The sequence below is a fragment of the Cygnus atratus genome, chromosome 6 (assembly GCF_013377495.2).
Source record: "Cygnus atratus isolate AKBS03 ecotype Queensland, Australia chromosome 6, CAtr_DNAZoo_HiC_assembly, whole genome shotgun sequence".
Classification (NCBI taxonomy): domain Eukaryota; kingdom Metazoa; phylum Chordata; class Aves; order Anseriformes; family Anatidae; genus Cygnus; species Cygnus atratus.
The window spans coordinates 1,838,389-1,850,579 of record NC_066367.1 but is presented as its reverse complement, the minus strand read 5'-3'; the positions used below and the strand labels follow the sequence as shown (position 1 = coordinate 1,850,579).

Here is a 12,191-nt window from a genome sequence, read left to right as displayed (position 1 = left end):
GCAGTCACTTGGTTGTTTCACATCAGTGAAGAACAAGTTTGCATGTTTTTACAAGTCAGAACAAAATCATAAACTCTGGAGTTGGAATACACCATTATTTTCTACTTGCAAAACACCTTGTGAGCCTATGGCAAAGGTTCACGTTTGATAGTCAAATTCAATCACACTGGCTGGCTTTGCTCAAAAATAGGATTATATCTTTGTTGTTCCTGGAGCAACAGAGCTTGGATCTTCTTAAAGATGGGAAGTCATTACATGCAGCGTAACGTAAATGAAATTACAGGACTGGCTGTACTGCAATATTGTACAGATACCATCATAATGAAAGTACTGCAATGGAGAATGACATCAATTGCAAGCTCACTGACCACTCAGAAGGTGCTTCAGCTCTTCTAACATTGCCTATGTAAAAGCTGGGAACCGCAGATAGCAAAAGGTTAGGTTACAGTTTCCGAATGGCAGGCTCAGATTCAGGCTGCCATGAAATTCAATTTGGAAAGCAAACAAAAAAATTATAGTCAAGCAAGTTTTCTACTGTCTTTGTTCTCTGACTTCTGGGAAGGCAGCAGGATTGTGCCACTTGCTTTACTGATTTGGAACTTGTCTTTATTGTGTATGAGAGATGGCTTCTTATAGCCCCTGCAGAAACTTGTGCCTGAGCAACTTACCTGGAGAGTTCTGAGGCGAGGACACTGGTGAGCCTCTTGGGGACTGGCAATAACTAGGATGAAGTAAGGCATGTGGCGGCACATATGACATGATCTCCTCTTCGAACAAGCTGGTAAAAAGATGCAAATAAAAAATAACACATTCATTTGAAAGAATGAATGACATTTTTTGCTTTCTAAGAAAAATCTCTAGTAACTAACCCGCTTTCTTTCATAGTCCCTTGCCTATTTCCACTATGCACACTTAGTGTCTTACAATATTATTGCCATTCCCTCAACAGGATCTTGAAAGTTACTGGAAAGCAGTAGTTACTGCTTTGGGGGGACATTAATATACATAATGTGATGTTTGTTTTAAAGACTAAAATATACTTAATCAACCTTTTAATATTTTTTCTGTCACTTGGATTCTTATAAACAAAGGGGTCAAAAACCTTAGTTACTCATTCCTGGAAAAAGGTCTGTCATACTGCACAAAGACCATGAACAAAGGCAAATATTCTAAGCCTCCAGGGTTACGATTCACATCTGAACTTGTTGAGTGTATTGAATTGTAAGCTTGTTGGCAGAACAAGTTATTTCCTTATTTTATCTTTAGGGATAACACTGTTGCTGAAACTGGTATGGCATCTAGTCTGTTCAGGTTGAGTTATTTCATGCCTCATCTAGTATCGCTACACAATATTTAATGGAAAAACAATAAACATATTCAGCCTAATCATTGCATCTGTGTACAGCCTGTATATATTAAAATATCAGGTTTTTTGCACTGCTGACACAAGCAAAGCCAAAAATGCCAGAATAACTAGAATCAGAACTAATCTGATATCAAAGCCTATGTTGGATGTTAGACACAACACAGGTAAAAGTAAACTGCTGAGACCATATGTTAAATCTATTTTCAAAAATTGAGCTAAAGAAAAAATCACAAGCTAATCTTTTACTATAGAGCTTAAAAGCAATCTCAAATAAATGATGTTTCTTACTAAGTCTGTTCAAGGAACAAATACCTAGAAAAATTTTTGCATGAGATTTTTTTCTAATTGATATTTTCTGGCACTTCTTTTTACATTCATTACCATGTGTTGTTCTCCTTAAAACCTATGTGAATCATGAGCACAGTGCTCTTGCCCTCACCCTTCCTCAGACAGAATATCATGTTCTGTCTCTGCTAGGAAAAAAATGTGAATTCCAAGCTAACAACTACCATCTAAAAGCTGAACCCCACAAAAATCAAAAACCTGGCCCTTAGGCTTTAGCTACCCCAGCTGCAAGTCCAAGTTCTGAGGGGGAAATGATTAGTCACTAAATCAGTACACTCTGCTCACTGAAAGACTCCTCAGGAGCTGCCACAGCATATTCCATACATGCATTCAAAAGCAGCAGTGCCTACCTGAGCAACATGACAAGGTCTGCATCACTGGATAAACGCACCAACCCAGGTGTTCCTTCTGTCCGGATGAACTGGATCTTCTCCCTGAGTAAGCAAAAAAAGAGTTCTAAAATATCTCTTGCAAATAAGGCACCAACATACACCCCAGCTAAAAGAAAAAGTACAGGGTATATCATAAAAATCTCTGGGTTATGCCTCTGTATTTCAGAAACCATTTTTTCCCCCTTCTCACACCACATCCATGTGAGCAGTAACATATTACAACCAAAAAGCTAATTTGTTCTCAAGAATGGGTCTCCTGTTGTCCTCATCAATTCGATGCTCAGGCTGCTTCAGGTAGTACAGCCATGCACCCAATAAAAATCAGTCCTTCAAGTTCATGCCGGCTGTGGACCTGAATTCAAAGCAGTAAGCGGAGCCCTGTGGGAGGAAATTAGTATTCAGAAAGTGAACTGCTTAAAGAGGCACTGTCATTTTTGAACCTTTGTACAAATGTAAGGCATACATTACAATGCTCGCTTGTGATTTTAAAAGTGGGGTTTTCAAAACACACTGTATTTAACACATCTTCTAGAAAACCTTTGCACTATTTCTCCCTCTCTGCCTCACCCAAGCACACACCGCTCCTCCCAAACCCAATCTGTTCACTACTGTGGAATCCATACATCCTAAACACTGCACATGGTAACATACTGTGGATTTTTAGAATCTCATTATGGATTTTTATGATCTATATTGAATATAATTCTTTGGATGATTTCTGCTCTTTCTCTCTGTAGAGTTTTTTCCTGCATTCTAAAATGAAAGTACATCCTATTTATTTTCAGTATTATCAGTACAAGATAGAATTTCTCTCTATTATCATCATCATATGATTTGGCCTTGCTCTTAATGAGGAAAAGAGAACCAAATCCTGTAGTTAAAAACTATCCCAATTCCAAAGGGGTAAACAAAACAAAACAGAAAAAAGCTCCACATAAGAACAGTAATATCGGTTCAGATCAGAGGTCCATCTACCCCACTGTCTTATCACCAACAATGACAAAACAAAAACAATCCCTGCAATCAGCATTGTAACAAGGGTGAAGACGAGTGCTGGCAGCAGCATGCAATTTAAACTGCAGTATGCATTTCTGGAGCACATCATTTCATGCACAGCAGTTTCATCCAAAAGGTCAAACCAAATTTCTTGTCATCTGTCTCTAAAACACTGTGCACAAAGACCTTCTCAAACAATGGGCCTAATGTAAATTCCCTGGTAACTTCCAGTACTTTTACAGCATATTCAAGGGTTAAAAAGAGGCACGTTCAGGCTGTCCACAGCTCCTCAGTTCCTCCTTGCCAGGGTGGCAGTTGTGGCTGTAGCAGAAGTGTGTAATTCAGTGTCTCACTGTGAAGACAGGTACTGAAGGTCAAGCAACCACTTTGTCAACCCTGTGGTCCCAACACACCAAGACCCGAGTTCAGTCTGGAAGCCCCATTGCTTCTCTGGCACAGTGCTGAGCCAAAACTAACAAATGCTGCCCACCCATGAGCATGACCCCATAGTGCCCATGTCAGAGACATCTGCACACTTCCAGAGCCTACTTCAATTTACAACAGTACCCAAATGGCAAGGATTGAAGAAATAAATTATGATTTTCAAAATACATTCAGTTAGCAGCAACACTAGGAACCAGAAGGACATTTTCTGGGTTAATGTATGCAGCCCTCCAAATAAATGCAATCTATGACTTCTCAGGGATTACCACTGAGAGCTGTGATTTTTACAATAGTTTTTAAATATATGCCTTTTACCTTCTGTTAGGATAAAAATTATGTTTAAGGTATGATAGCTGCCTTTGCCGGAAGCCTTTCATATAATTTAACAGCCTCTCAGCCTCTCTTATCTATGATGGTTTGCAATGAGATTTGATCTTGGCTACATGCTTAATAATAGTATAAGTACAATGTTCTCACTCAACCATAAAACCTCTGAACAACGGTTTCCTCCTACCTGTAGTACCCTTTCATTGTACATTTTTATTAGACCCTCAACTTCTTACTACATCTCTTCAACCATTTTAGAAATGACAAATCGTTTCAGGCAGAAAATGTAAGACTTTTTTCAAATGATCTCTATCCTCTTCCACTTGCCAAATACTGATTTTCTTCCTCACCTATGTAATAATAATAGCAATAGCAATATTTAATATCACTGTCAATCAACTTTGGTTATACTGAGGACATCAAAGAAATAGTTTACAGAAAGTTGTACTAATCGTTCCTCCCCCCCCCAAAAAAAAGACAACTCATAATTCAGGATTTCACTTAGGTCCTATTTCATTAAGTATTTAAGCAACGATATTGACATAACTTAGTCTCACAACGTGTCAGATATGGATACCAAAATTTGCTAAATCAGGGTCTTAAAAGACTAACTGGTAGGATCTTTATAAAAATGTAAGTGATATTACTGAAGCATCAGCTCTATAAGAATATAGGAGAGGTATAACAGAAGACACTTTAATCAAATATACTAACTTCAAAGAGAAAGACCAGAATAGAACCATTCAGCTTAACAGAATGGTTTCTCTGACCAATAATACTTAATATAAAATGAAACCATGTACATTAAAATCCTTGATCATTCTGCTAAAGCAGGTACATTAGACATATTAAGCAATAGTATTCAGTCTATTTACGAAGTAAATATACCAAAGAATATACAGTCTCCAGTAACTGAGGAGTTGCAGAAGCCAGCATATTTTATCCTTTGATCTCCCATTTTTAATCCACAAATCATCTTTTCTTGAGAAGGGCTCAGCTTGTCGCAAATTACGATTTTGCAATCAGGAAGCAAGGTCATACAAGAGGCAGAATCTGATAATACCAAGAAGTCTTTTGAACAGTCTGAATTCTAAATCATCAAAACCAACACAAAACATGTGAAGAAAATAAAATTTTGATTGCTATCAGAGTAAAGAAAGCCAAGCACCCTGGGGAAAGGAAAACAGAACAATAAAACTACCAATAATTGGATTTTTTTTTTGTATATTATTTCCCAGCAGATAAGTTTGTTCACATCTCAAACCAACCCTGGTTGGACAATTTGCCTGCAGTAATATGCAACATAGGAACTGTTTTGACAGGATGAGAACTGTAGGATTTTTATTCTCCTCCTTTTCATTAATTTCTAGTGAACATGAATTCTACTAGTACTTCATTTCAGGGTTGTTAGCCAGGATTTATTTAGAGGATAAATCAGATTTTTAACACAGAAACCTCATCACAAAACTTGTTAGAATGCAATGCTTTGAGAAACTGCAAAACAGGGCAGCTTGTTGAATTTTGGGCACTTGTAGGATGTGGACAAAAAGGGATCGGTATGTAACACAACATAAATGTGAAAATCATTGCTGGCTGCTGTGCCATCCAATATGAACAGGCATTTGGAACCCTGTACTGCACTGGCAGCTCTCTGCACAGGACAGACCCAAACCAACATAATTATTATTACTACACAACCAGCAAACCAAGGATTTTTAATGTTAGCATCCAGGTAAGAACAGATATAGTAGTTTGTGCACTTAACACTAATATCCAGGTAGACAATTATTCCATCTTTTACACCCAAGAGCGTAAACTGAAGTGTCTTTGTGTAGGATACACTTTAAAAGGGATCTCATCACCTTCGGAATTTCACTTTTTCGCATTTCTATTCTAACCATACTGGGAAGTTACAGCCACTGTGTAACAATCGAAGACCATCCTTCATCAGATCTCATTGGGCTATACAAAAACTTTTATACATCCATTTTTGAAATTTTGGAGCAACACTAAAAATTCTGATTGCTCTAAGAGTAGTAAGGCCATTAGGTCAGGGCAGCCTTTCTGTAAGCGTGCATTGAAAAGATGAGAACAAAACCAAATACCATCCTGCCTCACACTCCCAGCTGTACACATACTCAAATGAATGGGCACATTTGCCTTGCCATCCAGCTGTCCTGGCACATTTTGAAGACATCAGCAAATCTCTTACATTAGTTGTTCTAAACATTATTTTGTTTGTTTGTTTTACCTTCATTTTGTAATACCACATTTCTATTGTTTCTCTAAACCTTATTTCAGGGAATTACAAAGTAATACAATAAAGAAATACTGCCCACAGCTTTATGGATATGTTTCTCTCTCACAGGCCAAAATTCTACAACCTGTTACGTGCCACTACTAATTTTAAAGAAAAACTAATCTGAACTCTCATTTTGTATTAGATTGGAATAGCAGATTCCATGAATTTTATTACCTGAGTGAATGATTCCTGGTAAGATCTGGTTGACGCTCTTGTAGAATTTCAAAGATATTGGGCTGCCGCAAAAATGCAACAATCTTGTCATTGTAAGCTGAAAATACCAACAAAAATATTGTGCTGAAACAATGATATACTAAAAGACAGGATGACATTTCTTTTGGTTTTTGAACAACAATGACAGCAAACTTTATCTTCACAGTTCTACCACCATTTTAGTGGTACTGTGTCAATATATTTATCATGTAAGGCTACTGATACTGCTATCGTGGGGAACATGCTTCCTCTGACAATGAACCAGACCTGATTATGCCATACACTTTCCACTGCTAGCAGTGCTAACTTCGGTAGCAATTTGTATTGCATTTTATCAGTCACACTGTTAGCTGAAGCCAAACTAGAGAATTCATTGCTGGAATAAAACTGCAAGGACCTTAGTTTTCACTGCACTGAACCATGTTCAGTCCTATAAGGGCAATACGAAGTGACGCTGAGCATGAGGGACGTTGCTTACTGTGTTATAAATATACCAGTTAGGGCAATGAAGAATCCAATACCTTGTTTTCTAGTGGTGTATTTAATAGTGATATAGACAAGGTTCTTTATTAACTACCTTTAGCTTCTCCTTCCTAGATGTTCAGCATCACTGTAATCTCCAGAGGCTCTTGAAGAGGAGTAGTGTAAAAGGGATGAACTGCCCTCTGGAGGTGTCTATCCGATTGCACTACTAAGAGACCAGATTAAGCACCTATCTATAAATCGATAGATAATTTAAAATGTCATTCTTCTCATCATTTGTGTGGTAACTTAGACCTACAATGCTATGTAAGAATACAAGACGACTATACCCTTACACATTACAAAGTTCTTACATTCTGCATGTAGGAAAACTAGCTGAATATTTTTCACCTCTTCCTCTGAGAAGTAACATGTAATGTTATTCATATTAAAGGCCCGATTAAGTTTCAGAAATGCAATGTATTCAAACAGATGACTGTACATCCAGGCTCCTCCCCAAACCTTAACCCATACTGCTTTGTGTGCTTACTGTAACTTTATCTGGTAGTGGGATGCAGCTTTTCAAGACTTTGACCAGACATATAATCAGGCCAGTTATGTCATTTTAATAGTAATGGATTTTATTTATCAATTCAAATTATTCAAAGATTAATGTTACTCCTTTTCTTCTTTGTAACTTTGCAAAAGGACAGAAATAAAATTATTAAATAACTTATACTTCAATAACACCTATACTTTCTTACTATCATTCTTAGAATTTTAAGATCATATATCAAAATACAATAGTAAATTCTCTCATTTTCAGCACTTAACAAACATTATCTAAAGCTAAACATACTTCTGATGGTATAAGCATTTCCAGAGTTGACTTACAGCCAAGACATATTTGGCCATGTTTCTCAAGTGCCAACAGACAGCACGTATAAGGAAGTAGGCTGTAGTCATTCAACCTTCCAAGATGAGCTGATAAATGCTAGAGGCAGACTTAGAGAAAAACTATTGAAATGTAATGAAATGAGTACCTACTTTTTTTCTTTTTTTCCTCAATGTCTTTTCTTATCTATGTATTCGTTGTTCTAAAGAGATGCCAGGACTCACTCAACGTTGGTGTCCAATCCATTCTCAAACATTAAACAACCATTGGAAACATCCACATTCAAATCCTCACTAATATCTGAGCCTACATTGAATGCACACCATGTCCATGGCAAGGGGAAGGATTTAAATTAGCAGAGATTTTCAAGTAAACATACTACATTACAAAAATCCAGTTATAGTCAATCGGATTAATTTATCTTGATTCAGCACAATGTGACAGCTGTTAGAGTCAGGAAGCTAAATTCTGTTCTTGGTGGCACAGAAATCAGTAATTTTGTGTGTATGTAACTGAGAACAGAAGTTAAGCTAATGACTAATTCCAAGCTGATTAACTCTTTCTGGACTCCTGCCAAAATAGATGCCCAGAAGTTCTATAAAATCACTTGGAAATACGTGGTGTCAAATTAGAACCCAACTTAACTCACTGTCTTCAGCTCCCTGACACCACTTTGAGTAGGGGGATTAGGAAGCTCAGCACAGGTAGAATTTTTGCATCAGTTGTTCAATTCTTTGTAGACACTTTCCAGTACGATTCCTGTAGGTTGCAACTGAATGATTGGTCGTAAGAAGTCATAACAAATGATAACTTCTACCCACCCCAACCAAATGAAAAAAACTTCAGTGCAGACGGACATGACACATTCAGTCACGGAGTATTTCTCTGAAAAGAGGCCATATGCTGACGTACCCACTGGAACCACATCCTGGTACTGAGCTCTGCTGACTGTATTAAATGTGCTGGATGGTCTTGGTAGAACTGGTGGTCCTGAATGACGGGAGTCCTCGCCAACCTGAAAATGTACAAGTAAGCACAATCAGTGCAGTTTATGTACATCTTTATCCACATTAAAGATCAAATTCAGCTCTTTCATTAGCACCATAACCTCTATTACCTCTGTGCATGAGGGGAACTTCCCTAAACTTAAACTGGAAAGAATTTTGTGGCTGAAACAGCAGGACAAAGAAGTGAGTTCACATTCAGCAAGGCAAATGAGTCCCAAACTGGTAAAAATATGCTTCTTACAATCATTCAGGAGAACTGTTCTGAATTTTTTGTGTTCTCCTTCTGGAAGTGAAACATTGCATACGAACTTTTTTTTTTTTTTTTGGTAGAACCACAACGTAAAATTGTTCCTGGTAGCATCTGTGATGTCAAAGCAACTTCCACAATTTTCTGTATGCTGAGGCTTCCGTTATTCCTACGGTGTATTTTCTATTTTATCTATATAAGGCATTTTGTTCAACCACTTTTTCATCCTCTTGGCCCTTTATGTTTAATTCTCAGTCCCTCGGCCTATATATAATTATTACCATGTGAACTACACTTCCACACTCCAAAGAACTCCAAAAAATCCAACTGCAAAAGATCAAGTAATTATAATGGTTTTGTTAAATCCAGTCTCTGTCATCACAAAGCAGCGGAAGTACTGAAACATCTTCCAAGATCTCTGTGCACTCTGATAATACTCTTTCAGAAGAAAAAAAAAATAATTCCTGTAGGCACTGTGCTGGAAAAGGAATAACATTATTATTAGCTCCAGCTTCATGCTGCAGTTCAGCTTTAGCTGAAAAGGCATTCCTTACACTAGTTATTGTTTGCTTTAGAGCATCTCCCTATAAAAACTGGGTCAATGGCTTCAAAACATCAAAGTTTGTGACAAGGCCAATAAAGTATTTTGAGAATTTTTTTCATTAAGTATTCATCTTTCTGCAATAACATACAGTGCCTTGATCAATGGGTTAAAAATAGCTACAAATATGCAATCCTTAAGTCATAAGGGCAGAAGAAAAACTGGTTTTCTGATTCAAACATATGCATATAAATGAACATCATAACATCATCAGTCCCAGAATGGGAATACTGTATTGAATTGCTCTGTTTCAGATTTCTATCTGGAACTATACCTATATTCAAAATAAAACTACAACTGTAACCATATCAAATAAATATTTCTAAAATGCCATGCAGAAACTAGGATTTAGGAATTTCGTGTATCTTGATGGAATAGGAAATTCATGCAGGAAATCAACACTGTATATGCAATATAATGTGATGACTTTCTGCAGGGTAAACTTACACTTATGTTGCAGTATTGACAACTTCAAGCAGCACAGCTGACATTTATCTCTTTGAGTGCAGAGCTTCTGCACTCTGAAGTGCAAGTGTGTATATTTGGTAAAGTCAAGAAAAAAAAATCTGCTCTCTTATAAATCAAACAAATACTTGTTTTACCCTGTGGAAGACCTAAACAACTATAGGAAGACACTTCCAGCTCTCTTGCTTGCTGCAAGACATGAGTGCCTATGAAACACAACCACATTGACAGAAAATGCTATTTAAAACCATTTGTAAAATATGTAAAAAAACCTGGGAAGGGGGTGGGTGGGTGGCGAGGAGGAAGGGAGGCTCTGGAAAGTATCACTTGCAACTAAACCATATTCATACAGGATATGACAAGACTTGCAACCAATGGTAAAACACTCACTGCAGCTCAGCGGAAGCTCTGTTAGAGAAGTGGCAGAGAAGATTCATGCCTGCTCTGAAGCAGCTATCTGGCAGAACTTCATGTGCCACAACACCGAGCTAAAAATAGGATAAATCAGAGCATCTCACTAGCTATTCTAATGCGTATTCCTCTTTGTGTCAGGGGATAGACTGCCTCAAAGCAAACAGTACGGACGTTAAATAACAACTACGACTGAAGTTTGAGTCATTGTAAATACACATTTGTTCACAAGTGAAAAGAATTTACAACAATATGGGGACTGCTGGTGAAAATGGTCCACAGTGACACAGCAACAAAATAGTCTTTTCCATGTATTTCTGTTTAGAAAGCAGAGATAAAATACATACATAAGTACATATAACAGTCTGACAAACCCATGTGGTAAGATGATTTTTTACACTTATTCAGATAGTTGCACATCTGGATGTACATACACGTGCACTTTCTCTTTTTTCTCTTATTTGCAGAGCTGTTACAACAAAGCTGGCAGACACCAAGCTAGACAGCAATTAAGTATTGACCATAAAAGACAGGATATCGATACTGGTAATCTGTAATCAGATGCTCTCCTGTTGTTAAATGGGGTTACTGAGAATTAAATGTAAAACTCATGCCTGATTTTTTTTTCCTTAAGCCATATATTTATGTATTTCCAAAGGAACAATGAGGTTTCTGGTTGGCAAATAAAATAATAAATGTTTATAGCTGAGTACCATCCAGTTACAGAACAATCATGCTCCTCGCAACAGAATGGAGTTGTGAATGTAATGATGTGAAAGAGTGAATGTAATGTGAATGACCCTAAACACTTGATGGCTCCTGACAAGAAGGGACAAATCAAACTTACTTCACCAGCACTGTGGCTGCGTTGCCTGGTTAAGTGCTGCCGATGGACTAAAGCACTAGTGGGCCTGCTGCTCTGCAAGGGAAGCCGAGGGTCAATGAATGTGGTCGTGCGGGAATTGTGGTCAACGAAGAAAGCCTAAACAAAGGAAAAGAAAAATGAATGTATAGTCAACTCTGTGATGAAAGACTACCCAACCACCAAAGAGTTAAATGTCTAAGGTTAATGTGTATTCAGGCTCTGATGTTAAGCTTTGGAAAATCTTTTTCATGTTGCTGTGGCTCACGAAAAAGATTCCCTTCAGCAGATGAAGCATAACAGTTTTTCAACTCACTGGAGGGATGAATTCTTTAATACCTTACTTCACTCATGTCTATAAAGCCCTTTGAAATCTTCAGCTGACAAGCATCAGAAATTTTATTATGATCGTTAAGAAGAGACTCAAATGTTTAATAAAAGTCATCCTTGTGTGTTTTTTCTCTTTCATTTCCTTATAAACATCTAAAAAGATGTCATTAAGTGGCAAAACTATTCCCCTTTGTGATCTATTTACCATATAATTATGAATACAATTGGGTGTGTATTTGTTAAGTGTATGATTGCATCTTATGATGCACCATGATTACAGGTCAAAAGGCATTTTTGCCATCCTCCGGTTGCAATGTTTGTTAACCTAAAAAAACATCAGTCAGGGACAAAAAGGTGGCAACAAAAACATTCAAACAAGGTAACTGGTGAGAACGACCTCATACTGACTGGTCAGCCATTTGCCGAAAGCAAGGTCACAGGAGCACATATCCTGGAAAATGAAAACCTCCTGCACTTCATTCCAATTTGAACCAAAAAAGAGTTTCTAAGCCCTGAGATTTAAACT

At 37.4% G+C, this 12,191-nt stretch overlaps 1 protein-coding gene across 15 annotated transcripts in view; it reads right to left on the bottom strand.

Moving 5' to 3' along the window:
• Window positions 1-12,191, bottom strand: part of HECW2 (HECT, C2 and WW domain containing E3 ubiquitin protein ligase 2) — a 181,584-nt gene that overhangs the window by 23,706 nt on the left and 145,687 nt on the right. For all 15 annotated transcript variants that reach the window (XM_050711418.1, XM_035536957.2, XM_035536958.2 and 12 more), the window contains 5 exons: window positions 11,321-11,455; window positions 8,655-8,757; window positions 6,347-6,443; window positions 2,062-2,145; window positions 669-778 (listed from right to left, as the gene is read on the bottom strand). In XM_050711418.1, the coding sequence (XP_050567375.1) occupies window positions 669-778; window positions 2,062-2,145; window positions 6,347-6,443; window positions 8,655-8,757; window positions 11,321-11,455 (529 nt within the window). The remainder of the gene's footprint in view (window positions 1-668; window positions 779-2,061; window positions 2,146-6,346; window positions 6,444-8,654; window positions 8,758-11,320; window positions 11,456-12,191) is intronic.